The 26999-nt window shown below is 42.9% G+C and overlaps 12 protein-coding genes across 12 annotated transcripts; 5 read left to right on the top strand and 7 right to left on the bottom strand.

Annotated features, from left to right (window-relative positions):
• The first annotated feature begins 443 nt into the window (after positions 1 to 443).
• CYBJADRAFT_165438 (Zn-dependent exopeptidase) lies at positions 444 to 2876 on the top strand. The gene has a single exon (XM_020214045.1). It carries the CDS (start codon positions 545 to 547, stop codon positions 2792 to 2794), a length of 2250 nt encoding a protein of 749 aa, XP_020073147.1. The 5' UTR covers positions 444 to 544; the 3' UTR covers positions 2795 to 2876.
• CYBJADRAFT_165437 (non-specific serine/threonine protein kinase) lies at positions 2807 to 5276 on the bottom strand. The gene has a single exon (XM_020214044.1). The coding sequence runs from the start codon at positions 4964 to 4966 to the stop codon at positions 2912 to 2914; it is 2055 nt and encodes a 684-aa protein (XP_020073146.1). The 5' UTR covers positions 4967 to 5276; the 3' UTR covers positions 2807 to 2911.
• Positions 5277 to 5586: 310 nt separating this feature from the next.
• MRPL40 (mitochondrial 54S ribosomal protein uL24m MRPL40) lies at positions 5587 to 6486 on the top strand (the record flags this gene model as incomplete). The annotated part of the gene is made up of 1 exon (XM_020212403.1): positions 5587 to 6486. One exon carries the CDS (start codon positions 5587 to 5589, stop codon positions 6484 to 6486), a length of 900 nt encoding a protein of 299 aa, XP_020073145.1.
• A 48-nt stretch (positions 6487 to 6534) lies between these two features.
• VPS27 (ESCRT-0 subunit protein VPS27) lies at positions 6535 to 8694 on the bottom strand. Its single transcript, XM_020214043.1, has one exon. The coding sequence runs from the start codon at positions 8624 to 8626 to the stop codon at positions 6632 to 6634; it is 1995 nt and encodes a 664-aa protein (XP_020073144.1). The 5' UTR covers positions 8627 to 8694; the 3' UTR covers positions 6535 to 6631.
• Positions 8695 to 9168: 474 nt separating this feature from the next.
• Positions 9169 to 11046, top strand: HOF1 (formin-binding protein HOF1; the record flags this gene model as incomplete). Its single annotated transcript, XM_020212374.1, has 2 exons — positions 9169 to 10097; positions 10473 to 11046. Coding segments are annotated over 2 exons (1503 nt in total), but the record flags the coding sequence as incomplete, so codon positions are not given.
• A 59-nt stretch (positions 11047 to 11105) lies between these two features.
• MDM1 (Mdm1p) lies at positions 11106 to 14565 on the bottom strand. Its single transcript, XM_020214042.1, has one exon. It carries the CDS (start codon positions 14517 to 14519, stop codon positions 11205 to 11207), a length of 3315 nt encoding a protein of 1104 aa, XP_020073142.1. The 5' UTR covers positions 14520 to 14565; the 3' UTR covers positions 11106 to 11204.
• Positions 14566 to 15167: 602 nt separating this feature from the next.
• TMA23 (Tma23p) lies at positions 15168 to 15476 on the bottom strand (the record flags this gene model as incomplete). The annotated part of the gene is made up of 1 exon (XM_020212313.1): positions 15168 to 15476. A coding segment is annotated over one exon (309 nt), but the record flags the coding sequence as incomplete, so codon positions are not given.
• Positions 15477 to 17058: 1582 nt separating this feature from the next.
• PRP24 (U6 snRNP complex subunit PRP24) lies at positions 17059 to 18387 on the top strand (the record flags this gene model as incomplete). The annotated part of the gene is made up of 1 exon (XM_020212354.1): positions 17059 to 18387. The coding sequence occupies one exon, from the start codon at positions 17059 to 17061 to the stop codon at positions 18385 to 18387; it is 1329 nt and encodes a 442-aa protein (XP_020073140.1).
• A 56-nt stretch (positions 18388 to 18443) lies between these two features.
• On the bottom strand, positions 18444 to 23200 carry NUP188 (Nup188p; the record flags this gene model as incomplete). The annotated part of the gene is made up of 2 exons (XM_020216127.1): positions 18444 to 23088; positions 23142 to 23200. 2 exons carry the CDS (start codon positions 23198 to 23200, stop codon positions 18444 to 18446), a joined length of 4704 nt encoding a protein of 1567 aa, XP_020073139.1.
• A 379-nt stretch (positions 23201 to 23579) lies between these two features.
• On the bottom strand, positions 23580 to 24929 carry NAB2 (mRNA-binding protein NAB2; the record flags this gene model as incomplete). Its single annotated transcript, XM_020212156.1, has 1 exon — positions 23580 to 24929. A coding segment is annotated over one exon (1350 nt), but the record flags the coding sequence as incomplete, so codon positions are not given.
• Positions 24930 to 25061: 132 nt separating this feature from the next.
• On the bottom strand, positions 25062 to 25901 carry BET5 (TRAPP subunit BET5). Its single transcript, XM_020217884.1, has 2 exons — positions 25714 to 25901; positions 25062 to 25597 (listed from the first exon to the last, which is right to left on the bottom strand). The coding sequence occupies exons 1-2, from the start codon at positions 25748 to 25750 to the stop codon at positions 25179 to 25181; spliced, it is 456 nt and encodes a 151-aa protein (XP_020073137.1). The 5' UTR covers positions 25751 to 25901; the 3' UTR covers positions 25062 to 25178.
• A 179-nt stretch (positions 25902 to 26080) lies between these two features.
• Positions 26081 to 26968, top strand: PPA2 (inorganic diphosphatase PPA2; the record flags this gene model as incomplete). The annotated part of the gene is made up of 1 exon (XM_020216771.1): positions 26081 to 26968. One exon carries the CDS (start codon positions 26081 to 26083, stop codon positions 26966 to 26968), a length of 888 nt encoding a protein of 295 aa, XP_020073136.1.
• Positions 26969 to 26999: the final 31 nt, after the last annotated feature.

Raw genomic sequence — 26999 nt, 5'->3', positions numbered from 1 at the left:
CTGTTGTGCCAGATGGTATATGTGGAACTCCACACCACCTGGCTGTGGGTAGAAGAAGTCACAAACCATACTTCAAAACAACAAACAACCCATGTTAGTATCACAGAGGTTCAGATCGGTGCTAGCAAGCCAACAGGTCACTTACGCAATGTTATAAGGCATTGTGTTCTGTTCAGCCAGTGGCTCGAGCCAATAGTTCAGCCAACGGTTCAGCCAACGGTTCCATCAACGGTTCGAGCTCTGGCTTCACGCTGCTGAACAAGAGACGCCCAGCTGAACTGGGCAGCCGCCCGCGCGCGCTCGCTCGCTCCAGCCCAACAGCCCTGCTGAAGCCAGAAAAGCCTCCCCCTACGCCCCAGCGCGGGAGCCAAATTTACACAGAACGGGGCGGGACGCAGAGGTGGGAAACTAGGAAAAAGCGCACCGGAACACAATCTACAAACAGCCAAAGAGCGCCCACGGTTCCCTTAAAACTTCGGAATAGTTGCGGAGTGAAGTGGTTTGGCCTCTTTGGATTGTGTACACTAGGCACTGAGAACTGAGGATGAGGTATCAAGAAGTGTCTACAGACATTCCGCCTGGTGAAGGTGAGCTACCACGCGACCCGCCTGTTTACGAGGACATCGAGGCACAATGTGATGACGGAACGCCATCGTCATCACAGAGGAACTCACAGGACTCCCTGGTGAGGGAGTTCGAGATAATGGAGATGGAAGATCCAGGGCCAGCGATGCTGTCGCTGTCTCAACGGTGGAGAAGCTCGTTCAGATCAAAAGTGCGTGCCGTGCGCACCAACGTTCTGGACCCTTTGGCTGAAGGCTACTCCCATTGTCAACGGATATGGGAGATGCAGTTAGCACGCTTGGGAAACCCACTGATCGTCAAGAGGTTTGTGTACGTTATCGCGGTGGCGATCGTGGTGTTCTTCGTTGCGACGAGTGGGTTCATGCCCGAGGATAACTCGAAACAAGGTGGCTCGTTTAGCGATAGGTCTCTGCTGCTCGATTTTGCCAAAAGCATTGTTGATTTGGGTGCTATGGAGGAGCATTTGGAATACCTGAGCTCATTGGAACACATCTCGGGAACAGCCGGTGATCTAGTCCTTGCCAAATATATCGAGAAGTACTTTGATCAGAAGGAGCTGGTGTTTGATGGGCTGGAGGAGATGAAGACGCTTTCTGTTTTCCCAGAATCTATAACACTGAAATTTGACCAGGAAGAGTGGGACCTGACACACCAGTTCAACTTCCTTTCCAAAGACGGCGAGGTTGAGAATGGTATCGTCTATATGAATCACGGTACTGTCTCTGACTTTGCCAAGCTAGACGAATCCAAGGTGGACTACCAAGGTGCTATTTGCTTAATGAAATATGGTCGCATATCAGAGAGTGAGAAGATGCTCATAGCAGAGAATAAAGGATGTGCAGCTGTGCTGTTCACATCCGAGTCTGACGCATTCCCAGATTCAGCAGAGAGAAGAGGAGTAGGCATACCACAGTTTTACCCTGGTGATCCACATATGGAAGGTTGGTACACAGATGAAACACCACATGCTGATTTCCCAGACTCAAGAATACCCAAGATACCTAGCGCAGTGCTAACGTGGAACCAGGCAAAGAAGATCTGGGATAAATTATCAAATGGTGTGAAGTTTGATTTTAACTCTGGTGATAAGACATTAAGGGCAACTTTCAAGAACCAAATAGTAACCAAGCAGGATCACCTCTCTTGGAATGTCAACGGTGAAATTATCGGGAAGGAACAAAAGGATAAAGTTCTTGTGATTGGTGCTGCAAGAGATGCACCATGTACAGGTGCTGTTAACCCGAATACCGGAACCGTTATCCTTCTTGAACTTATCAACGTGCTGTACAAACTGAGGACCAAGTTCAACTGGAAACCTTTGCGAACAATCAGATTCATCTCATTAGGTGGCTCACAAACAAACTTTGATGGTGCTGTCTTGCACAGTACCACAAGCCAGAGTATGTTTTACTTGGACCTTAGCGAAGCAATTGCAGGTGACGATCTTGAAGTTACATCATCCCCTCTTCTAGAAAGTACACTGAACCTCTATAAAGATGAATATAACCTGCAGTTCAAGAAATGGGATAAGTATTCCAACGCCCTACCTTTTATTGGTAAAGGTGTTCCCTCAATGACAGTTGGTTACAAGGGAAAGAAATATCCACAGTATTCGTGCGACGATACATTCGAAAACTTCAAGAGTCTACAGATTGATCCGCAGTTTGAAAAACATCGTGATTTGCTAGAGTTTGTTCTTAAGATTGTCCTCCATCTAGTTGATGATCCACTGATACCTTTCGATATGAACGATTATGAAAAGGAACTGAAAGAAGCATTGGCTCATCTGGAGGACTACGCTAAGAAGACTCAACCTGCAGTTAATTACGAGTTTAACAATATGAAAACCGCCATCAGCAATCTAGGGCAAATAGGACGTGAGATGGCCAATTGGGAACGTGCCTGGAAGGAGATTGTTGATGAAGATGGTGGTCTGGAACCTTCGTTACTTACTGTTCATCGTTGGAACTGGAATAACAAGTTGAGTGGGCTAGAAAAGTTTTTTATTGGACGTGAAGGATTACCAAGTAGATGGTGGTATAAGAATTATCTCTTCTCCCCGCAGATGTTCAACCCAGAAGATGATGATCTTTGGTGGACGTTCCCTTCAATTCGTGATGCCTTATTCTTTGGACAGGATGCACAACTTCAGATAGAAACTGTCGCACAGTTGATAATGGATGGAGTAAAGCATTTCATCCAAAGATGAAATCTAGTTATATATTCGGGACACGTACGTGAGTATCAGTTATGACTTTTTATAAATTTATGGTTTTCTTATAAAATAACGCAGTTTGGAATGTAGAACCTTTCTGTTAAAGCCATTTCACATCGTTCGACCACGACCGTTGATCTGGCTATCCTGACCGAACGAATCGTCTTCAAAATCTGAGCTCTTTGCAGCGATGTCCAATGAAGCTATATTTTGTTCTAAATCTTCAACGCTATCTCCTTCTTCGTCCTCTTCAATGACCGATGCCTTGGACCTCTTGAACTTTGAAGAGGATGGTGGAATCCCCATAACAGAGGTTTTGCCTAGTGGGCTTCTGCCACGACGTGCTGCTGATCTGGGAAAGATGGAGTCATTAAAACGACGACCTCTAGAGAACTGGACAACCCGAATGTCTGGTCCATGAGAGGTATCGTATAAAGAGTTCAGAGCAGAACTCTTTTCAGAAGCCGAAGAGTTTGAAGATATGATGCTCAACGAGCGGCGTGTCTGTTTTATAGAGTTCTCCGTGCTTGATTTTCTGATGAAGCTGGGCCTTTGAACCGTTGGAGTATCATTGTCTGTTGTTAACGACGTGGTTGATAGGTCGGACATTGCAGTGAAGCTCGACATTGCAGACTGTTGAGAGAGAACAGATGCAGGTCTTGTTCTTTGAGCATTTCCACTCGGTAGTCTCGTAGAGACGCTTGGTTCTTTTATGACTATGCTCTGTTTTCTTCCATCTTTCTGGTTGTTATTCCTATTTTCATTTTGATCTGGGCTTTGTTTCTGTTGGTCTGTATGCGTAATATTCGACGTTGCTATGCTGTTCATTCTTGAATGTCCAATTGGATGTGTGTTGGAGTCATCCTTTTTGTTGATCTTTAACAATTTGGACATCTTCTGTAAGAAAGTGGTCTTCTTCTTTTCAGGTGAAGTCTCTGACCCATTCATCAGTGATTGTGTATCCTTTTGAGAAAATTGTGATCTGAGAGAGACCATTCTTGAAAGCTGTGGCGTTGATATTGGATCCATCAGTTGGCTGACTCTTCTCGTAGTGCTTGAAGCTGTAATTCTCAGCACTGAACGACTTCTGGCCTTGTACTTTTTAGATTCTTTTTTCTTCTCTTTCTCGAGAAGCAATTCGTATAGCCCTGACAAAGAGTCGCATTGTTTGTTGATGACACTTTTCTTCATCGCATGTGTATCAACTCCTAACGATTTTAACTTCTTCAAGAGGTTCTTCTCGGTCTTTGAGGAGAAGTATCTCTGATCATATGCATTCTTCACCAGCGTATCTGAGATTTCAAGCTGATTTTGTCCTTCGAAATCAAGGAACTTGTCCAATAGAATCTCCTTTGCTGTTGGCCGTTTTGATGGATCTTTGCTCAACATCTTTCTCATCAGTTGAATTGCATCCTGTGGAATATCAATCTTAAACTTTGGTTCTTCTTGAACTATTGATATCTGAGTTTTCATCTCATTATCTTCATCAAAGGGCATTCCACCGTATAGTAAGGTATATAGGATGACACCCAGTGACCAGATGTCAATCTTGAAGCCGTCATATTTCTTCTTCTCAATGAGTTCAGGCGCCATATAAACGGTGGTTCCACATATTGTCTCCAGCATGTTTCTCGCCTCGCACTCTCGTGTAAATCCAAAGTCACTTAGCTTTGCATTTCTCTTCTTATCCAGTAGAATATTCTCCAATTTCAAGTCCCTGTGAATACAATGTAACGAATGAGCATAGTAAACAGCACCGACTATTTGTGCAAACAGCTTTCTCGTTTCATCCACCGAGACTCTACCTGATGCCAGTAGATAATCCAGCAATTCCTTACCAGGACAGTACTCCAGCACCAGCCATACCCTCCCTTCACATATCACCAACTCATAAAGCCTTGTAATATGAGGGTGTTTGAACTGACGATGGTAGAAAACCTCTCGCACCAGGTTGGGATCATGTTTGGAACCAGTCTTCAGCACAACTTTTGTATGTGTCAGCTTGTGCATCGCAAGGTACACCTTCCCGAACGCACCGGAACCAATCAACTTGATGATGGTATAGTTCCCGACTTCTTGAATATCATCACAGCAGAACTTCGTGTACAGCTTGTTGTAGGACTCGGCTATTTGGGCCTTCTCATTATGCATAGCTCTTCCATTCATCATCTAAAGGAGACGCACACTGGCACGCAGTAGACGAAACCAACTCTCCTCTATCCTTGTATAGCTGTATATGTATTACCTCTCCGCAAACACTCTCACGCACCCCCTCTTCTCTCAGCAGTGTATGCTACTCTTGCCAATCGACGAGCTCTGAACTCGGCACCAGCCCCAGAAACCACAACTGAAACACACGGACAAAATTGAGAGATCAGTCTAATCTCTTTAGTCTAAGCAAAAACAACAGTCTGAAAGTATCCTCGAACCAGATTCGCCACTCCTTTGTACTGGTAATTGGTGACGAAGAACAGTGCTCAACCGCCTACGACTTATTCCCCATCCGTACACATCAGCACACCAGCATACACAGACAGAGCGTCCACCGTGGGAAGACATACCAAATGCTGCGCGTACCGGGTTTCCAGAGCACAACAACAACGGAAGTCGGAACTGATCAGATTTGCCTTTCCCCTACCTTCAAAGGTCGGAATTGGGTGGTTAAGCGCTCGAAGAAAAAGGAAAAAAGTCTAATTTTTCAAATGGACACAAAACGGACAAAGAGGACATTTGGGCTCTTCATCGTTGACGGACTGAGCTGAGCAAGAGACAAGAGGCGGTAAACAATGTCATATCTCACTAAAGCAGGTGAACGTTTCCGTTTGGACTTGAAGCGCATTCCAAAGCATAGGCTGCCTTACTTTGAGAAGCTCCAGAGAGAGACCCAGCCGCCATTTATACGTCCACAGTTGGAAGTTGACCTCCACGCCGATGGCGCCGTCCCAGAGGACCCCAAGAAGCTGAAGTACCTGGTTGGTGACCGTGTGCTGATCGTCAAGGGTGCGAAGACCGGTAACGTGTGTAAGATCTCTCGTCATGTCGAGCACGGTGGCTATATTCTCGATGAAAATGGACCTTCCACGACCGTTGTTGTGCCTAAGCAGTTCTGGACTGAAGGCCAGAGATCCCACGTTGTCACGTTCCCTAAGCCAGTGACGGAGGATCAAATCAAGCTTATCACACAGATCGAAGACGACGTGACGCACGAGACTAAGACGGTCGCCGTGGAGAACGTTGAGTTCAAGGGAACGTACTACGACGAGGACTACAAGAAGGAGATGCCTTATAGAATGGTTTACGGCGATGATGATCTTGTGATTCCATGGCCAAGACCGACCCCAAAGGAGGATGGTCCTCTGTCAACTGAGGTGAACACTGTTAGAGAGAGAACGTACTTTGTCGAGAGTGTCATTAAGGACGACATCCCCTCGGACGCACTTGATAGTATTAGAAAGAAGCACTCCAAGTGGAGACGTGGTAAACTTACGAAGACGGAGGTTAAGAGACTCACGCCTCCTGAGATGCCACTTACAGAGACAAAGAAGGCTTACTTGGCCGAGAGAGAGGCAAAGAAACAACAACCAAGGGCTCTCATCACAGACGAGATGAAGGCTTTCTTGGGCAAGAAGGTGAGAGAACACGAGGTGAAGGTGATCAAGCAATTGGAGGAACTGCAAGATTTGTAAAAGCACAACGTGGGATATTCCGCATCATGTACATAAGTTTAATCAGTGATCAAAATAAGTAAAACACATGGAATCATCCTTGATATAAGTACGTATATGTATATATACGAATGATGAATTGTTATAGCATACATCTGGTTATAGATTAGAGGTCAATAAGGGCTTCCTCCTTAGGTTGTGGAACTTCAATGTTAGCTTGTTCGTGAGTTGAAACCACTGGTGGTGGTCTATTGACAGGAACATTGGGGAATGAGAAGTCCGTGATCTTTGCCCGTGGAACCTCCGGGGATTGTTGTTGAGTGTGTTGTGGTTGACTTGGAGACGCAACAGGGGTCTGTTGTTGTTGTTGTTGTTGTTGAAGTGGTTCAAGTGGATAGGCATTTTGTTGAGTTGTATTCTGTGGCGAGATCACAGATGGAGGAGCACTGAACTCTTCACCAGCATCAGCAGCAGAAGGTGGATACGAAGGAGTTTCTTGTGGCACCTGTTGTTGTTGATGCTCATGTTGCTGTTGTGTGCTGTCCTGATCCTCTGGTTCAGGATAAGAGTTAGTTGGGTAAGGTGATTCAGTTGGTTGAGAATGAGGCTGCACTTGAGGTTGATAAGTTGGCTGCGGAATGCTAGAGGTGGTCTGATAAAGCTGTGGTGAGTTTTCATATGGTTGAGAATACTGCTGCTGTGGTGAGTGTTGTACCGGTTGCTGATGTTGGTGGTAAGTATAACTCTGGGGTGGATATGAAGGTACAGAAGAATATTGCTGTCTTTGTAAAGTCTCCCTTTCAATTCTGCGATCTAGCAGGGTATTGTACATCTTCATGATAGTATCAATCTTTTGATTCATGGATACAAGTTGATCATGCTTAGACAACGAATCATTGAGATCCGTTGCAAGTTTTGGTACAAGTGGAATGGCCTGTCTATAGTGTTCAACCAGCTCTGGATTATCATAGCCATACTGAGGGTTGACTTTGAATTCCTCAACTTTGCTTGCAAACTGTTCAATGCTGGATTCATCTTGTTGCGTAATGTAGTTTGGTAGGACGTTGGGGAATTGTGCCGGATATTGCACCTGTGAATACTGCTGTTGAATTTGAGAGGACTCTGGAAGCTGCTGAGTTTGATATGGAGTACCAGCTTGAGGAATCAGATTAGAATATGGACTTTCAACGTTTGTAGCTGGCTGAGATTGTTGTTGCTGTTCTGTTCTATGTTTTTCTTGCTCAAATTCTCGCAAACTTGCCGCAATAGCAGCCTTCATCTCAGCATCGTCCTCATCTTCAACTGCAACTTGTTTGACTGGCTCAGGCGGTGCAACATAGCCTTGAGATTCTTTCAAACTCAACTCCAATGCACGTTTTAGATCATCATCATCGTCACTATCATACTGAGCTCTTGCACGGGACACATCCTTATCGTGTTTAGAACGACGATGTTTCTTACTGCTTTTCTTCTTGTAACGAATTTCATCATAGCAGCTGTCACATACCCTCACAGGTTCAGTTATACCCAAATGAGGAAGCGACATACTCTTCGAGGAGTGAGACTGACAATAAACACCGCCACAATTTCTACAGTGATGCTTTCTGTTGATCATTGTAAACGGCGTTGAGCAGATCATACAAGCATCCGAGTCTTCCCACTCTGGTGGTGCACTGGAGTCGAATAGCGTAGATGATAGCTGCGTGGTATTAGACGGGAAGCTGTAACCGTCATCCTGCAAATGTCTGTAAGTTGTGCCCACGTATTTCAACGAGGAGTTATCTTTAAATGCAGTGGCCCAGCTTTGAATCAATTCCAGTGCCAGATCACGCACACTTTCATTCGTCTTATCTTCATGGACGAGACTCACTAGGGAGTCCATGAACTCCCTTGAAGCCATCTCCTGGATAAAGTGCGCACCACCGTTCTTTACGCACGTATCAATCAGGTGCAGTGTTGATAGCTGTGTATTGGGGTTCTTTGTAGCAGTCAATCTCTTCTTCAACGACCTCATGGCGTCCTTAGGAGCCACCTTCTTTGAGCGAATCAAGTCCGCCACCTCCAAAGAGGCGGCGAGGTCAGTCTCACCAAACGGAATGGACTCATCGGTCGCCCTTTCCACCTCGGCATCGATACTAGTAGATGAGCTGAACCACGACATCGCTGCTGACGATAAAGGAAACAATGGATTTGGTGCTTGTGTATACCTTAGCGTTGTGTGTGTTGTCCTCCTTCCGTTGCGTATAACTACGGTGATGTTGGCAAGGAACTGTGGACTCACCGCTTTATCTCACAACATCCAGACACCTCACCTTCATATTCCGAGGTCACAAGCCTCGGAAGTCCTCCGCGCGCGTGTGGCTTCGATGCAGCCGTGCTGTGAGTAATTTCCCTTTTGGGTTAAACGTAAACAACATCTTCCGCACACGCAGACACAGGAACCAGCACTTTTTCTCTTTCCGCAGCAAATTGTTTGGCTGAAAACAATATCAACAGACCCTAACGCTCTGGTAGTCTTTTCCCATCTTCTTGTTGTCTTCTATTTTTCCAGGAACTGTCTACATTCTGCAAGTTGAACCACAGGATATATCAGACAACATAAGACAAGTGTACATTCAACCGAGATGGCTTTATTCAGCACAGACTTTTGGGTAAGTGATAGATGCTTCACGCTAAGCGGAGGAGTACTAACCGTAGTGACAGGGCCGGGATGAAAGAGGATCCGAAGTTGTTATAAACAGGCTCCACCAGGGTGCACAGTCGTGCGAGGAGCTGATGAGATTTTACAAGGAGCGTATTGCGCTGGAAGAGGAGTACTCTCGTCGTCTGGAAGCCATATCGAGAAGAAGCATAGGGACGTACGAAACCGGCAATCTTAGAGAGGCCTTCGAGACACTGCGTGGTGAGACAGAGCAGATGGCCAAGTCACATTCTAACCAGGCTAAGAAACTTCAAAACGATTCGCTCAAGACTTTGTCGTCCTTCTCTTCGACTTTTGTCGCCAATCGTCAACCCGTTGAGCACTCTGTAGAAAAGATAAGAAAGAGTAAGCAGGCTATGAACAGTACTGTGTTGAGATTGAAAGAGAGATACCAAGCAGAGACTACAAAGCTCAATACACTTATTGCACAGGAGTCACTCTTACTGGGAAGGGAACAAGACAAAAACAGACAAAAGATCCATCTGCAACAGGAGTTGGTGTCTGAGGTTAGACAGGAGTACCAAATATCAGTAAAGAAGTTACAAGAGCTACAAGCCACTTGGATTGATGAGTGGAGGCTCTCGAGTGCAAAACTTCAGGAGATGGAGGTTTCACGTATTGACTTTCTTCTCGCAAACATCTGGGAATACACTAACAGTGTATCCTCTTCTTGTGTTAATGATGATGCCGCTTGTGAAACAGTTAGAAAGAGCCTGGAGCAGTGCAACGCACAACAGGAGATCGATCTCTTTGTTCAAAAGTTTGGCACAGGGAGAGAGATCTATACGACGGAACCATTTGTGGACTACCTCAATGGTGAATCAGATGGTCAGTTCAGACCAAGGGTTGTAAACACATTGTCCTCTGAGACAAGGTCCAGTTCTGATAAAACCCTTCTACAGCCTCAAACTGCTCCTCCACTAATATCCAAGTTTGATCCAAGACAAGCTGGTACTCAAGATCAGCCTATTGATCTCGATGAGCTGCAGATCTACGAACACTCAACAATGAAGTCCCGTCCACTGACAAGAAGACCACCACCATCTGAAGATGGACAAACCTCTATCTCGAATCCATCATCTGCAGCCTCTAACCCATCTTCTATGGGTCAGTCGCTCCACAGGAACGATACCGGATACTCCAATCCAACGTCTGTTTCCAGTTTTGCTGGTAGTATTGGTTCAGAAACAAGAATTTCCAAGACTTGGAACTCACCATTGCGTCGTCGTTCAAGAAACGCTGATAATTCTGAGGCTTGGAGTAGAAAGAGCAGCAACAGACGATCCTTTATCCTAGAAAACGAAAGAAAGGATACTGATGTCATCATGGCTCCAAGCAACGAAGACCCGTTACGTGCAACTTTAGAGGACCTCAAGCATGGTGGTAATGGTGATATGCACAGGCTCAAGGAGATGTTGAACGACACAGATCCAAGTCAGAGACGCTCTAGAATGAGTGAAGTCCCAGATTTCAGATCATCAGGATCCAGTCAGACAACGACGGGAACAACAAGGATACTCACGAGACCAAAATCTATGATTGAAGACCTTGAACAATACCAACAACAAGAAGCTCAGAAAAGAAACGCAAAACGGTCATCCTTCCATTCTGGTATAAGGTCTCAAAGTAGATCTAGCATTAATATTCCAGCTAAGTTGAGCAACAATGGCTTACCAATGGTTACAAGGAACGGCAAGAGAGTTCTGAAACATGCAAAAGCATTGTTCGACTTCTCAGCAACGATTGATGGTGAGCTAACTTTCAAGGAAGGTGATGTATTGTCTGTTCTTCATATGCAAGAAGACGGCTGGTGGGAGTGTGAACGTATCGCAAACGGTGCTGTCGGATTGGCACCATACAATTACCTTGAAACGATATGACCTGTACAATTATTATGATCTTGTTTCAGTAATAATCCTTTTATTCTGTTTTATACTACCGGACACTACGTTGCTTATTTCAATTAAATTAAACATGTCTTTTTATTTCTTCCATTGATGTCTTTTTGTTAGTTCACTTGCAGTAGATTATTCAATACTCAAGTCTCAGTGAGGTTGAGCTCAGGGAACAATGCCTCAAAGGTCTTATCCAGAATATCGTACGTAAGTGAAAGGTTCAAGAGATCGTTCTGCAACATTCCGTAGATTCTTCCAGCAGCAGTTTTGGAGCTGCTTTGGCCCACAAATGTTGATAAAGTGTCAACAGTCAATGTTTCCAATAAATGTTTGGCCTCTCTCTTAGTACGGTGTTTGTCAATCGTTGTGCGGACTTCGCCGCTTTTCATGAACTCGCCAGAGGGCCAAAGGGTATCTGTGAGCAAAGAGCTCAGTTCTATCAATTTTTCTTCACTTGTCAATGCTACTATTTGATCCTTGATATACTTCTCTATTGTGTTGCCCAAAAGCTTTTGTAGGATGACAATTATTGCACGTCCTCGAAGCCATGAGTTTGTGCTGTTCATGGGAAATAACGCAATGAACAGTTCAACAATGGGTTTCAAAAATGATTTTCCTCGAGTACGGTCAGACTCAAAGGTTTCCAGTTCTCTTCTTAGATCGTCAGTCTGTTCTGTATCATTGATGAAGGATGCCTCTGCAGCGATGTTTGTGAAACTGGACGACCTTGTATTTGCAGCATCAACCACGGCCTTAGCAGGAGTTGAGATGCCAGAATCCATCTCATTTGAAAGGTTGTAGTCGTCATTGGTTAAAAACTTTCTGAATTCCTTATTTTGACAAACCTTTGGGTTCTCTAATAGCCGTGTAATATACTCCTCCAGCTGTTTCTTTCTTTCTTCAAGCACAGATCTCTGTTGAAATTTCAGAACTATCTTCTTCTTAGGAAATGTTATAGCTTCAATTTCTGGATATTCTCGTTTTAGAGCTTCATTCATTTGGTAAAATTGGTTGAACCTTCTGGCAATCATCCACGATGTTGCTGGCTTTCCCTCCAATGTATGATCTCTCTCTACTTCAATGATATAGAGAACGTAATCACGACCATTGTCATGCGACTTTACCCATGATTTGATGCGAACTTTAGTTCTACCGTAAAGACTGTTTTCATTTTCCTGTACAATGAGTTGTTGCTTCATCAATTCTTTGGAATCAATCTCCTGATCAAAACTCATCTTTGACTTCCTTAAAATTCTGAGCTCATTGGCATTGTTAGTCAACTCGGACTTCAAGATTAATGGATCAAGCATTTCACTCTGTTGCCTCAGCTTTTCAATTTCAGTTTCGAGCCTCGATATCTCTTCCTTCAGATTGAGAGCATCATGCGATACAGAGAAGAACTGGGGATCAACCCTCAAGTCGGTCTGCGATTCAAGGTCAGCTGTTGAGTCAACATCGTCTTCGTCATTGAACAGAGGCTTTTCGGATAGAAACCCATTACTTTGATCACCAAACAGATCCGATTTGAGATCCTGTTGGTTTCTTGAATCATCGTTGGAAGAGCTTGAGAATATTGATCCTTCGCCAGGCTTGCTCAAAATGTCTGTCAATGCATTCTCCAATTCCAATAGAGATCTTTCATCTTCATCGGAATTCGGTACCAAAATATCGTGCTCAGTAATGTCATCATGTGGTGCATCAACCTCGTTCACTAAGCTCTGTTCGAAGCTTTCGTTGGTAAGTAATTTCAAAAAGAGCTCTGATCCCTTAAAGTCTGGAAGGTCTCGTTCCTCCATTCTGTGAAAGACTTCTAACTGAAGCATAAGGATAATCTTCCGAACTTTGACGTAAGTCTCGAGACTTCTTTCATTCCCATTAACAAAAGCTTCAACTTCGTTGAAGATATCAGGCTTGATTCTTAATAACTTGTCAGAGAAAAACCTTGTAAAGATAGTTTTGATATCTTCCTCGCCGCACATGTCAACAGATGAGGATAATTCTTCTTCATAATCAGCATTCCTTGGATCTTCCAAGGGGTCCCTAATACTATTAACGGCAATCCAGTATTGTAATAACACTGACCTCGACCGCTGCTCGATAAACTCCATAAAGAACGATAGTGAGGTTGGATTACTAAGTATCTGGAACAGCGAGAGTTTACTGATAAAGGAGTCCAGATCATACTGTTGTAATGTTGATTTCCGAGTATCACCATCCTTCGAGCAAGCATCAAGAGTTTCGATCATTTTGTCAACTGTTACTTTGACAATATCCAGTCTCTTTTTATACTTGAGAAATTTTGGTGAGTTTGATTGAATCATGTGAGTACGACTAATCTGGACTGCATTATAGTACTTGAGTTGTTGGAGAGAGGACAGTGAGTCAGTTTTCTCAATAAGTTTCATGTATCGGTGAAACTCTGAGCTGGTCATATCCGGTTTAACCCTTTGTTGAAATAGGGGTCCTTTGTATGCCTGTTTCGGTTTGATGGTATGTGGACTGTTGTACTGTTTATCAATAGCATCACGTACTTCACGTACCTTGGTTCGATCCTGTAACGTGGATGATACAACTTTCACAATTGTTTGATTCCAGAAGTCTGAATCTGAGAGTATGTTCAATACAGGACAGAAAACAGCATTGGTTAAGATTTCACGTATTAGCACTCGAACAGGGTCTGATCCAAGCTCACTCGAGGGCAGTATATATTGTGAAATCTTCATCACCCTGTCACGTGCATACAGTTTCTTTTCATGATCATTGTCAAATGAAGTAAAAGATATGAACTGACTCAATTTTGAGATGTTGTTGTATTCTTTGGCAATGAGAATGTTAAGATCACGCGATCCTAACTGGATCGTATCAGACAGCACGTTATCCTCTGCACAATGATAGTTGCTATAATGGCGTGTCAAGAGGGGTGTAATGATAACGACCAGGAAGGTGGACCAATCAACCTTAGTCGCCCGAGCTTCCAATTTACTGAATGTGTATTTCAATTGGGACCTCACTTCAGAGGGAAATGTATCATCATTGGACACAGACTCGAACCAGGAGCTGATGAAATCTTTAGTGATGTAGTTCACAAGGGGATCCAAGGATTGATGGAACTTTGAACGACTCGAGTCATCATCAAAACCTGCTTGTGCAGTTATCAATTCGATCTCCTTGTTCCAATGTTCAGTGCGAGTAAACTTAAACCTTGGGAACTGAGTCCTTATATGTGCTTCTTCATATTTTGGCAGTCTGACAAAGACTATTGAAGCAGCCAGCATCACCAACATTGCCGAAGAAAACAACAACACCAATGAAATAAACGGTAATATAACCTTGATAAAGAATAAACAACATAGGATTAACACAGTCATCTGACTCTTGGACCATTGTGTAGCAGGATCATCTGATTCTTGTGTGCCTGTTTCTTTGATTCTATCTATGGAAGTCTCCTCGGAATCCATCGTCCTTAAGTAAAAGAGTGATCCAGCACCTACTTTGTATATCAACCAAACCAATTTCCGATGTTGGCATCTGTGTAAGTGTAATGCGATTTTACGTGATGGAAAACACCCGGACATCTCTTGTCTTGCAGACACTGAAATCTACACCCGAACACCAGGTTAGCAGCGGTGATAGTATGGTCTAGGATCTATGAGTTGTTACTCTTGTATATATACTTATTTCTTTGCTTTCTTTGCTTTCTTTGCTTCAGTCTCTACTCCATCTGTCTTTCGTGATCTTTTTTTAGAATTTGAAGCGGCATCTGTCGATTTATTCTTCTTTTCTTTCTTGTCTTTCTTTTCCTTCTTCTCAGTCTTCTCCTTCTTCTCTTTCTTTTCCTTCTCCTTCTTCTCCTTCTTTTCCTTCTTTTCCTTCTTTTCCTTCTTTTCCTTCTTTTCCTTCTTTTCCTTCTTTTCCTTCTTTTCCTTCTTGCCCTTCTTCTTAGTCTTTTCCTTCTTGTCCTTCTTTGAGCTCTCGCTCAAATCAGATTCTGATGCTTCACTCGATCCATTAGCACCACTCTTGTTAAAGCTCGTCTTGAGCTGTGTTAAGTCAGTCGTAGCAATACCACTACTATCTCTCTTAATCTCAACAATCTCAACCTTGCCAACAGTTCCACCAAGCGTCTCTCCCCGTACAAACATTCTATACAACGGTGAGTCCGACACTGCAACTCCTGTGGCCACGTATTCTTCTTGCTTGAAACTCACATCACCGTCCTTGTTATTCACATCCAATGCCTTGAGCTGCCCATCAAACAGTCGCTCCCACCAGGCATCGACTCCACCATTCGGTTGATGACCTATACCCTTCTTATCGTTTTTATGCTTCACAAGAATCGGTTTCTTAATACCGCCACTTTGAAGAGCCTCCCCTTCCTTCCAACCATACTGCTTCAGATAGCTTTTACCATCCATTTGCAACAATTCCAGCAACAATTAACAATGCCCTTCGTTAAAGAATTACGCAATAGATAATAAACCATCGCTCGACAGAGAAGTTCTGTAAGTGCTGAAACAAAGGGAAAAAATTGAGTGAGCTCATCGCCTGGTGGGCGCACGACCACAACATCCGAACACCGACACATCTGGACACCAATGTTTACTTTTTTTATCTATAAACTTCTCTGTATCCAACAGACAGAGCATTACCAATGGAACTACTACTTAAAGGCATCCCGATCTGGTTCAAAATTCCTTTAAGATGAACTTTGAAACAGAACTTGCCAATGCTGCCAAGCGGGGCATTGATGAAGGTGTTTATCCATTGCTTCTCACTACAGAATTGCCGCTTTTACAGGCAGTTTCTCAGACGTTGAAGACCATAAAGAAGTGGGTATTAAATCCATCCTGTGTTCCAGACGTCGATATTGAGACCTTAAAAAGCCAAGCATCTTTGCTATTCAGTGGTGAATGCTTATGGACAAGATACGACTTTTTTGATAGTCAAGATATTTTCAATTTACTGCTAGAACTTGTCGAGATATACCCGGGAAAGTCTGATATCGATCTGTACAAAGAACAGACTGGAGCCTTGTTTGAAGAAAGAATAAGAAAACCACACCTCCAGATTTCAGAGACATTCTCAATGTATTCGAGATTTCTTTCCGAATACTTTCCAGATAGTTATACTACAATGATCAAACAAGCGAACGGTATATACCAAAAGGTTAGCCGTCTCCAAGAGGACTTGGAAATTGAAGCAATTAAGAAAGTGGGTGAGTCCCAAGAGGATTGGAATTACAGAATAGCACTATTCATTTCCTCATCTTCAAGAAGATCACGAGAGGCATTTGCCGTGAACATTGCACAGAGAATGAAATACACGAGTAACTCTTTAGCAGTTTGGAAAGTATGCGTGCAGATGTTATATTCACTTGGAAAGGGTCATGATTCTGCTATTAAGAACTTTTTACTGAAACAGCATGATAAGTTTAAGAGCAGTGATGTCTATGCTGCATGTGAGCTTTTAAATAATGACCTGATATCACAAGGTGAATTTGACAAGCTAGTTGAGGGAATAGATCACTTTGAAAATTGGAATAGTTGTCAACTCGCTAGAATTTACAAATCGAAGACTAAATTGCAACTGGACAAAGTCTTGGATGAATGTTGGGAATATGATGACAGTGTATTCCACCAAGTACCATATGCTATCGCTAATGTTTGTAGACAAGAGTCATCTGATTTTGAAGGTGTCGTCTACGAACAGTTAACGAAGAGATACCCACAACAAGCTGAACTGTGGTTGAAGAAGTTGAATTACATCTTTATGAAGGGAAGCGACCAAACGTTAGTAAAGGAGATGAAGAATGTAATAGAGCATGCTGAAACTATTGATTGGCCGGAAAGGATTTTTGAAGAGTGCATCAGTCTAATTTCCCTTACACCGACAAGAGGTGAAGGTTATAGAGAAATCACATACTTGATTGCTAAAAAGAAACACAATATAATATTATCGAGCTCCCAACTGGTTGAAGAAATGGAAGAGTCGTCTACCATGCCGTACGAAGATGGTGAATCAAGGAAAAGGCCAGCAGATGATAGTGAAGAAGACTCCCATCATGTTAAGAAAGAATACGCCAACTCAGTCAGAAATCGTGAGCACTTTACTGTTGCTGTCTCAAATCTTCCTATAAATATCACCGAGAGACAACTCAAGCAATTCTTCCATGGTTATGGCGATGTTAGAGAGATAAATCTAACAGTTGTTGGAGAAACCCAGGAAGCATCAGTTGAATTTTCCTCGGAACAGGATGTTGAAAAGGCCTTGGTGAAAGACTACAAAAGAATACGTGGTAATGAGGTACGTGTTCAAAAGGTCCAAAACAACACACTTTTTGTCACCAACTTTCCACCATCGTACACTCCTGAGAATATAAAGGATATTTTCTGCAGTGTTGGTCCTGTCGCGAGTGTACGTTTCCCTTCTTTGAAGTTCAATGCTGATCGTCGCTTTTGTTATGTTGAATATACAAACTCATCCAATGCTCAATCTGCAGTTGCGTTGTTCAACGGAAAAGTGTTAGATGAGTTTACATTATCAGTGCAGATTTCGAACCCTTCGTTGAAACACCAGAGATCTGGTGCCCGAGAAGAAGGCAGAGAGGTGTATATCAGCTCGCTCAACTTTCAAACAGTTACGGCACATAAACTAAAGGTTTTGTTTGAAAAGTATGGAAGTGTTGAAAATGTTAATCTCCCACTCTCGGATGAGGGAGCAAAACAAGGGAGAAAAAATGATGGGTACGGGTTTGTCATTTTCAAGACAGCAGCTGAAGCTACTCGTTCTCTGGAGTTGGACCTAGTTGCGTTTGAAGGCCGTGCTATTCATGTCTCTATTGCTAAGAAGAGAGTACTGTTGAACAAAATGAAAGCAACAAGGGCTCTGAAGGACCTCTCATTATCAGATTCAGCAATCGCAGTCCTCAACTTACCAGATACTGTCAATTCAAGCCAACTCCGAGACTTCTTCGGATCAATCGATGATGTCGAAGATGTGATTCTTGAGCCAAGACATGGTGGTGCAATAGTTGTATTTGCCAGTCCACAGTCTTCTGGTAAAATTGGGCTGCTGATGAACGGGAAAACAATTGGAAATTACACAGTAGAAATTGGGACAGTGTCTGACCTCAAGAAGTCCTCGAGTCTCATTGCCAACCAACCTACTACTACAATCATCCCATCTTCTGTGAGAAGGAAAAAGATGGGCACTTTTGTGAAAGCTCTTCATACCCATGATAATGACACTCAATCAGAATTGACTGTTCAAAACACTGCCAAGGGGAGAACTAATGAGGATTTCAGAAATATGTTTTTGAAAAAGTAAAACTCCATGGAGAGATGTAATTATTATTATACGAATGATAAAATTTTGCCTTGATATTATTCTGCAAGTAGATCCTGGATTCCATTGGTTTGAGAGACAATCTCTTGAACCAATTTAGTTCTAACCTTATCATCACCCTCAAACAGCTTTTGTTCTTCCAAAGAAGTTGGAACAACTCTTGAAGTAAGATACTTTGGGTGTGCAAGTAAATGTTTCAGTGACTTGTCCAAAGCAGCACGGCTTTCCGCTGAATCAATAGCCGCAATTATTTCAACGGGTTCTGACAATCCACCAGGATGCGTCTGTGCAAATTCCCTGTACAAACCAACCAGCGCTTTTTGAAGAACAATTATTTGTTCGGTTTCCTGTAATGCTGGCATAGTGATGGCAACAGAATCCTGAGACCAAGATTGTATAGTTGTAGTGAATTGTTTGGAGAACTGGTTCACAAATGTGCTTATCTCTGGCAACAATCTAACACCAAAGTTGTTCAGCAAGATCAATATGATAGGCATCAATCCGTTGGTCCAAATGTTATGCAGCTTTGGAGACACGTGAACAAAAATCGATCCTTCTTGAATAACCATAGAAAGTGGACTTTGAATTAGTGTCGAGAAGAGCCCGGTGGTGATTAATTGTTCCGCAATCACATCGACCGAAATGAGTTCGATGATGTATGTGAGAGATATTTCTGCAAACACGGAATCATTACCAACTTTCAACGTGTGAGCATTTGAGTACACATTGAGTATCGATTTTAGAGTATTGAAATCAACAAAAAGAGTGGACAACTTAGTCAAGAAATTAGAACAAGGTTTGGTAGCGATTAATTCCTTGAAGATTGACATGATTAACAAGAGATCTTCAATCCTTCCACCAATGTCAACAGAATCTGTTCCTGTCTGGATAGCTTCCAGCAGCACAGTTGTACCTTTCGCAATGACGAGCTCTGAGAATCCCAAAAGCTCTGAGAAAAGATTCTCGGATATTCTTGAATTCGCCTTTCCATGAGAAAGCAGATTCGAGATGATTCTCAAGAGAGGTCTATAGACATCAGAGCGCTGCGAAGACACGCCCTGCAAGAAGTCAGCGTCATGTGAAACAATCAATTCAATGGATAGTCTCAGTAGTTCTTCAATCTCCTGGTCAGAAATGGAGGTTTTCTGTGTCAGAGAATACAGAAAGAAAAAGGACAATTCCAGTCGAATACGTCTCACTTCTGTAAAAATAGATACATCACTATCTTCTTTAACATTAGCTTGTAACAATCTAGCAGCGATCTTACTGAATGTTGATGTGATAGGGACTTTCTTCAAATATGAAGTCATCAAAGCACCCCAGGACTTTGCTGCACTGATTTGAGATGTGACATATTGGAAATTCAAACTTGCTGATATGACTTGGTCTCTCATTCCTTCTGTGATTCCCGTACCAATCCAGTGGGGATCATCACCAAGTAGTACATCCAACAGTCTTAAATCGTAGACGGCATCATCACCATATCTCGATCTCACAGTCAAAGGAGAACGGACAAATTGTGGTAAGGTATAAGCTGGCCATTTGGCATTGAAGTCTGCAGAAAGGTTCTTATGCAGATCTCTGTTGTAATCGAATGTGCTGTATAAAGGAGCAGTGAGCTTTAAAATGTCATTTGAATTCAAGAAGTCAAAAATTGGTTTTGTCATCGAGTCAGCTGTGGAGGAATATATGATCAAAGCACATATTTCAGCCACTCTTGAATTTAATTTTTGTTTGTAACAACCTTCGACAACTTTACCACTATCGACTTCGTTCTTTAGATCCATGTCCACGGTAGATAACTTTGGAACTAAAGTTTTGATGAAACTGGCATCTTCATTACTATCAGCACCTTTGAGTGACCAAGTGTTATAGGCACATGCAATAGAATCCACAAGATGGATACTGAGCCATTCTGGGTAGTAGTCCAGATTTTTCAGGTCCACTTTGAGGAGACCCAAAAGCGTTTTCTGTTGTTTTTCAGTGTTCTTCATATCACGACCATTCAAGAACCTCATTGCAAGACCCTTTTGATGTCCCTCAATGACAGAAGAGAAAAACAAGTAGATATACTTCTTCGTTTTGAAGTCATCATAGAGGAACTGTAAGTCTAGGGAAATAGCCGACAATAGAACGTCGGTGTAGTAATCTCCCATGTACGATATTAGTGATGGGACATCTGAGCTCCATTTTGCTGAGACAAGCTGAGTAAGAAGTTGCAAGACGGGAACTCGTAAAGAGTAGTGCTTGCTATAAATCATCACCAGATCTCTCGATTTTGCGAATAAATTCTTCTCCAGAGTTGATGAAGTATCACGAATATTTGAGCGCAAAGAAACCAAGACCCTGGCAAAATCGGCACACATGATAGTCCATTGAGTCAGCCAATATCCAACTCTACCACTAGTATTATAAATGGTTGGGTTCGCGTTTAAGGATTCGATAGCGACGATCAATGGTGTTATAATTCTCACATCAGACAATGATACAGTGAAGGAGGTGAGTATTCTTCTGGCAGAAACTGCAAGTGTAGACGTGACTTTCTTTGAAGGTTCAACATCTGGAGCTATACCGTAAACAAGCAAGAGGATCTTTGAGAACACCTCAATGATTAATGTACCGATTTCAAACTTCTGGTATTCATATTTGAAGCTCCAGTACATAAAACTCTCAAAGACTTGACTTGCATGTGTTGTGAACTTTGGAATGACCTCAACTCTATGAGAATCCAAACCATCGGAGCATAGGACACTGCTAGTTATCAGCTTGTTAAATAATCTCAGACAGTTGATTGTAAATTCGTAATTTCCGGTAATTGTCTCAACGCTTCCAAGAATTGTTCCAATCAAACCCCCTCTTCCACCATGCTCAAGCAAATCTGAACGAACAAGATGTGACCATACAATCTGAGGATATGTGTCAACCAAAGCAATCAATATATCCACAAGCTTTGTTGATAGTAAAACGTTTCTCTGATGCAAAGCAGTTTCGAAGAGTTTCAACAGTACGTCAAGAATATCAGAGTCATCCAAGTATGAAGATAGGTTTTCCAAGATTTCTGAAGTAGAGTCAATGTCGGCAACTGCAAGGGAATTTGAAATGAGCTCCAAAATAGTTAACAAGAGATCCTCGTGGTCTGAACTTGGAATGATATTTTGTAAGATTCTTCCCACTAAGGACCAACCATTATAGTTGTAATTCAAAATTACCGCTTCTGTATTTTGATCAGCTGTTGGAAGAAGACGACCTTCAGTCCCTACTTGTACCTGAAGTAATACATCAGGGCTTTGTTCATATGGTGGGTTAATGAACAGCTCTGAAGTGAGTATGATTTTGTCGGACTCCAAGTCGCTCTTGTATCCAATACCCGACGTTCCAACGCACATATAAGTACACATATTAGAGAGCTGAGAATGTGCATAGCCACCATTCATCGATAGTATTCTCAGATATGGGGCAATGATCTGAGGGAATTTTGCCCTGAGGATGTAGATATGTTTCTGTGTGCTTGAATTTTCAAAGAATCGCTCAACAAAGATATTCGGTGATTCTTTTAACACGGCAAGATAAGTTCTCGTTGTTTTATCAGTGAATTGAACAAACGGCACAGTGCATATCAAAAACGAAGCAATAACGGCAGGGTAAAGGGAATCGTACTTGAGTATGTTGAAACTGTTTGTGATGTATCCGAAAATATCAAGTTCCGCAGCTTTTGCAGTGAGGGACTTGGCCAATAATTCAGGATCCTCGTCACCGGTGAATGCACTTCTGGAAATTTCAGGGAGCGTGAAAAGAAGCAAACCCCAAGTGTAAAGAACAAGTGGATCATGGGGAGCTGATACAACCAGGTCATGAATTGACTTGACAGCTTGAGAATCAGACAGGTATGGACTTTCAACGTCAATACAGTCGTCGCTTGTGTTTAATCCAAAGAAGAGCAGAGATGTCACAGATACCAAACTCGTAATCTCGTTATACAGTTCAGCTCTTACACAATCTTTATAAGTAGTGAAATACTCATGGCTTCTCCAAAGATTGAACCACAGAATCACATTCTTTGGCGTTGTACTAACCCTCAAAAGTAGGGTGGATAACACTTTGAGTAACTCCACAATAGAATAAAGATTCTCTGTTAGAATTGTTTCCTCAATTGCAGGCGATTCCAGCGACTTCATGAGAATGTCCAATGTGCTTATAACATCGCTTATATACTGAGGACTTTCAAGCAATTGCGAGGAGTATTTATCACCAATGACAGGATGCGAATCGTTGGTCAATATATGTCTAACAAGTTTGTAGATAATACGTCTCTCCTTGAGAACGCCATTGAGATACAACTGTTGTCTCTCAGCTTTGTCTGCAGCAATCTGGGCTTTCTCTTTCTTCTCAGTAGAAGGCTCTGGAATACGAGCAGTAATTTGGGAGATCACACGTAGAACCTCTTTTTCGTTGAAGTGCAATAGCTTTGCCAACTCAGCTGCATCCTTCCTATTTGTTTCGGACGTTTTATAAGTTGCTGATCTCAATGTGAACGAATCGCCCGTAGGAACCGAGTCCACAGTTGATCCAAAGAATCCAGGTTTAAGCAACACTTCTTGATTCTGACTCAAGAAAGTTCCCAACGATTCAAACCTCTTCACATCCTCCGCCTCCGTGATCAGATTGAGGGCCAAATCAAAAGACCTTACAATAGTTAGTATGAGAAATCAGTTAAGCTCACTGAAAAGCGCACTCACCAGATGACACTCTCAACACTCGCAGATTCCAGCGCAGTGAACTGTTTCGATAATGACATGTCCGGCAGCTCTGGATGTTTTAAGCGTGCTTTGTTTGTTTCCAATAGGTTTCCAATAGGTTTGAAATTGTTTTGTTTACATTTTTTTGGGCGCTTCATGGCTTTTTTTTTCTGTGGCCCATATAAATACGAATTCCGGGTACAAGCAGTCGGAAGTATAAACTCATCGTCGTTTCAAATCTACATCACCAATTCAACAAAAAAAAGATGTGAACATCACCAGAGACCAATTGGTTCTGTTTGAGTTGTGATGTTCTTGTACTGAAGACCAACATTGATAATAGGATGAGATATATATCTTTATATACATAATAAAAGATCAAGATACACAGGTATCCACAGTAGAAAGACACATCGCACACCAAAAGAATCAACCTTCTTGTGCAGGCGCAGTTTCTAAAACTTGATCATCAGGAACAGCAAATTGTCTCTCATTAGTTTTAGTCCAAGTCAAGTTCTTAGCTGGGACTGCAGTTTGGGCTTTACCGTTTGGGTGCTGGAACAGGCATTTTGGATTCTTACACTGTTCACCAAAACGACACTCTTCATCAATTGGGTGAGAGAAGTAGCAATCAATTCTTGTGCAGTTTGCACCGTCACGGCATAATACTGGTGATGTAGCATGACGGAACTTGCAATGACGATTGGTACAGTTCATTCCGAATTTACAGGCTGCAAGGGATCTCTCCTGTGGTGCCTGTTGTTGTGGTACCTGTTGTTTGAAAGGTTTCACCTCTCTAATCTTGGACAAGGATGAATGTGCCTTTGTACAGCTTGGGTTTGAACAGTTAAGGTTTTCAGGGCACCATTCCAAGGTTATCACCTTTGCATCTTCATTGGCTGGTGTTGGATGGCCAAATGGACATTGTTGATTTGAGCATGTGACACCAAACTTACACAAGGTTAACCCTACCTGGTTTTGTATGGCTTTGCTTCTCTTCTCCTGGTAAAACTCTTTAACTTTGTTCCATTCTTCAATAAGGGCATCATCTTCGCCTGGATGGAGGTAATTACACGTTCCTGGTGCGTTTTCACACTTTCCCTCTTGGAAACGGAAACATAAGGTGGAAGGATGTGCATACATACAGTTCTTGCCCAAGGGACAATGTGGGAACTTATCACAGCGACCTTTCTTTTTGATCTGTCCTTTTGCGTTGATATAAGCATCACTTCCAGCCAGTGCTGACAAGTTCAAAGCCTTGGCAATGGCTTCCTGGTTCTTGAATGCAAAGTTTCTAGTGTTGCTGTTGTTATTATTTCTGAACCCACCTCTACCATTCTTTGACACGCCGTACCCGCCACGGGAGTAAGAAGCAGGCTTAGTTGGTAATGACCTTGTTGGTCTGTTACCTAGAATCAAGTCCGGTTCTTCATCTTGTGTATTTGATACTTGTTGCTGCTGCTGTTGTTGTTGTTGCTGCTGTAGTCTGTCTTGCCCTACTGGTGCATCTAATACCACATCCTGAGCTCCTTGCACTGGTTGCTGAGTTGATGCTGCAAGCTTCTGCTGATTAAACGTTTCCAAAGCCTTGTACACGTTCTCCAAGGTCTGTCTAAGGTCATGATTGCCAAAGAGGTCGTTCAATTGCGAGAGCGTCTCTTCTAAGGGTCTACCGTTGTTTACCAACAACGCAATGTACTCGGCAATCTCCTTGATATCTTCGTCAAATCCGGGAACCAGCGATAGCTGCTCGGCAATGTATCTTTGGAAGTCCTCCCTTTCACTCTCAGATAACGATACCATGTTCAACCTTTCTGTTCTCTGCCTTGTGTTGTTGTTTTGTTATGATTTGCGCCTTGAACTACGTTGTTTCGGAGATGAAAAATTTCTTTCGCCATCCACACTTCTGGCACTCCAAAAGCGGAAATATTCGCGGGCTTTCTCCTCTGCTCGCTTTGTTTACAATCGCTAGTGAAGATAACAGCTACAATCGGTGTTGATGAGGGCTCTCTATGTATGCTGGTGTATTATGGTGCTTCATTGTGGTCCCAGATATCGATCCACTAGCCGTATGAACCTCTGGTTTGTGATTTTGCTCCCCGGCTTGAAATCGACCGGTGAGAGCGGATTCTTCACGATGTGCTCAACGTAGATGTTTGAGTAGACATCCCTCAGCTGTGTTTGGAGATTCTGCGTTTCCAGATCGCTGAGTATACACAGTCTCAGGCCAGAAGGTGACTCGTAGAAATGCGCACGGTACTTGGCCGTGGCGAAGGAGTTCAGCGTATTCTCCTGTTCTGGCGTATCGCCCACTTTACGTGCAATGTTCCTCAACGAGAACAGCACACCGAATAGCAGCTTTGCGTTGTCTTCATTGGCCTTCGCGTTGATGGTGCCGCTAGACTCCGTGGCTGGGTTCAAAACCTGTGTCCATTCTCTCGAATAGATACAATTGCCTACCATTGTTAGTATCTCATAATTGTTGTGTTGTTTGAAGAAGTGCGGGGCTCACCACCACCACCACCACCACCACCACCACGCTCCTCCCATGAGGCAACGTCTGTATACTCACAATGTCTATCGAATATCCAAAAGGAAAATATCGTCATTATATCGCTGAAAGCAGTACGTCACAAGGGGCTTCAGTGGAATGCTAGCACGAATTCAACCAAAAATTCACCAATCGTTGGAGTACTCCAGCATGTTTCCAAAGAGTGTGAGAGCGTGCTTTTCCGTTTTCTTCCATTCGGAGAAACCAATTTGTTTGATCCCTCGCCCGGCAGAATTTCACCACACCAAGGAGAAGCACAGGCAAACACACATTTTACCCGTAGCTCGACACCGCAGGGCGAAAAACAGGGCAGGTATAAAACCCCCCACAAAACACCGTTGTTTATCCAGGTGAGTTGAAGATGAAGCAGTCTTTGCAACTTTTCACTATGGCATCTCGTCGCTTGTCTTCTATTTCTCAACACGTTGTTCCAAGACAGTACTCGACGCTCCAGGTTGGTGCAAAGTATACGAACGAATTCCAGAGCTATGTGAAGCTTGCGAACGGAGAGATCGGCTCGTGCTTCCACGATGTTCCCCTGGGGTTGGATAAGCAGACGAACACCGTCAATGCGCTGATCGAGATTCCTAGGTGGTCGAATGCGAAGTTCGAGATAAACAAGGAGATTGCGTTCAATCCAATAACGCAAGACTCTAAGAAAGGTAAGCCTCGGTTTGTCAAGAATCTATTTCCTTTCAAAGGTTATATTCATAACTACGGTGCAATTCCACAGACATGGGATGATCCGACTGTGGAGGACGTGGAGACTGGCTTCAGAGGTGATAATGACCCTATAGACGTGTGTGAAATTGGGTCAAGAATTGCACAAACCGGTGAAATCTACAGAGTGAAGGTACTAGGTGCATTGGCATTGATTGACGATGGTGAGCTGGACTGGAAAGTCATCGTTATAGATACAAGGGATCCATTATCCAAGCAACTGAGCGATATTGAAGATGTTGAAAGGGACATGCCAGGGTTGTTAGATGCCACTAGACGTTGGTTTAGAGAGTACAAATTACCAGATGGTAAACCAAAAAACGAGTTTGGTTATGAAGAACAGTTCCTAAACGCCTCAAAGGCGATAGAGGTCATTGAGCATTCCCACCAATCGTGGAAGAAGCTGATCCAAGGTGAAGTCTCTGTTGAAAAAGTCTCCATCAAGAACGTCACGCTAAACGGTACCCCAGGTTATACATCTTCACCATCTGTTCAAGAGTCTATCAAGCCGGACGCAAAGATTCCAGATGATATTGAAAAGAGCTATTTCTATTGATACTACATGTGAATACAATTAAGAAGCATTA

This window comes from Cyberlindnera jadinii (assembly GCF_001661405.1).
Source record: "Cyberlindnera jadinii NRRL Y-1542 unplaced genomic scaffold CYBJAscaffold_1, whole genome shotgun sequence".
Classification (NCBI taxonomy): domain Eukaryota; kingdom Fungi; phylum Ascomycota; class Saccharomycetes; order Phaffomycetales; family Wickerhamomycetaceae; genus Williopsis; species Williopsis jadinii.
The sequence above is the reverse complement of the archived record's forward strand: the minus strand, read 5'-3'. Positions and strand labels throughout refer to the sequence as shown.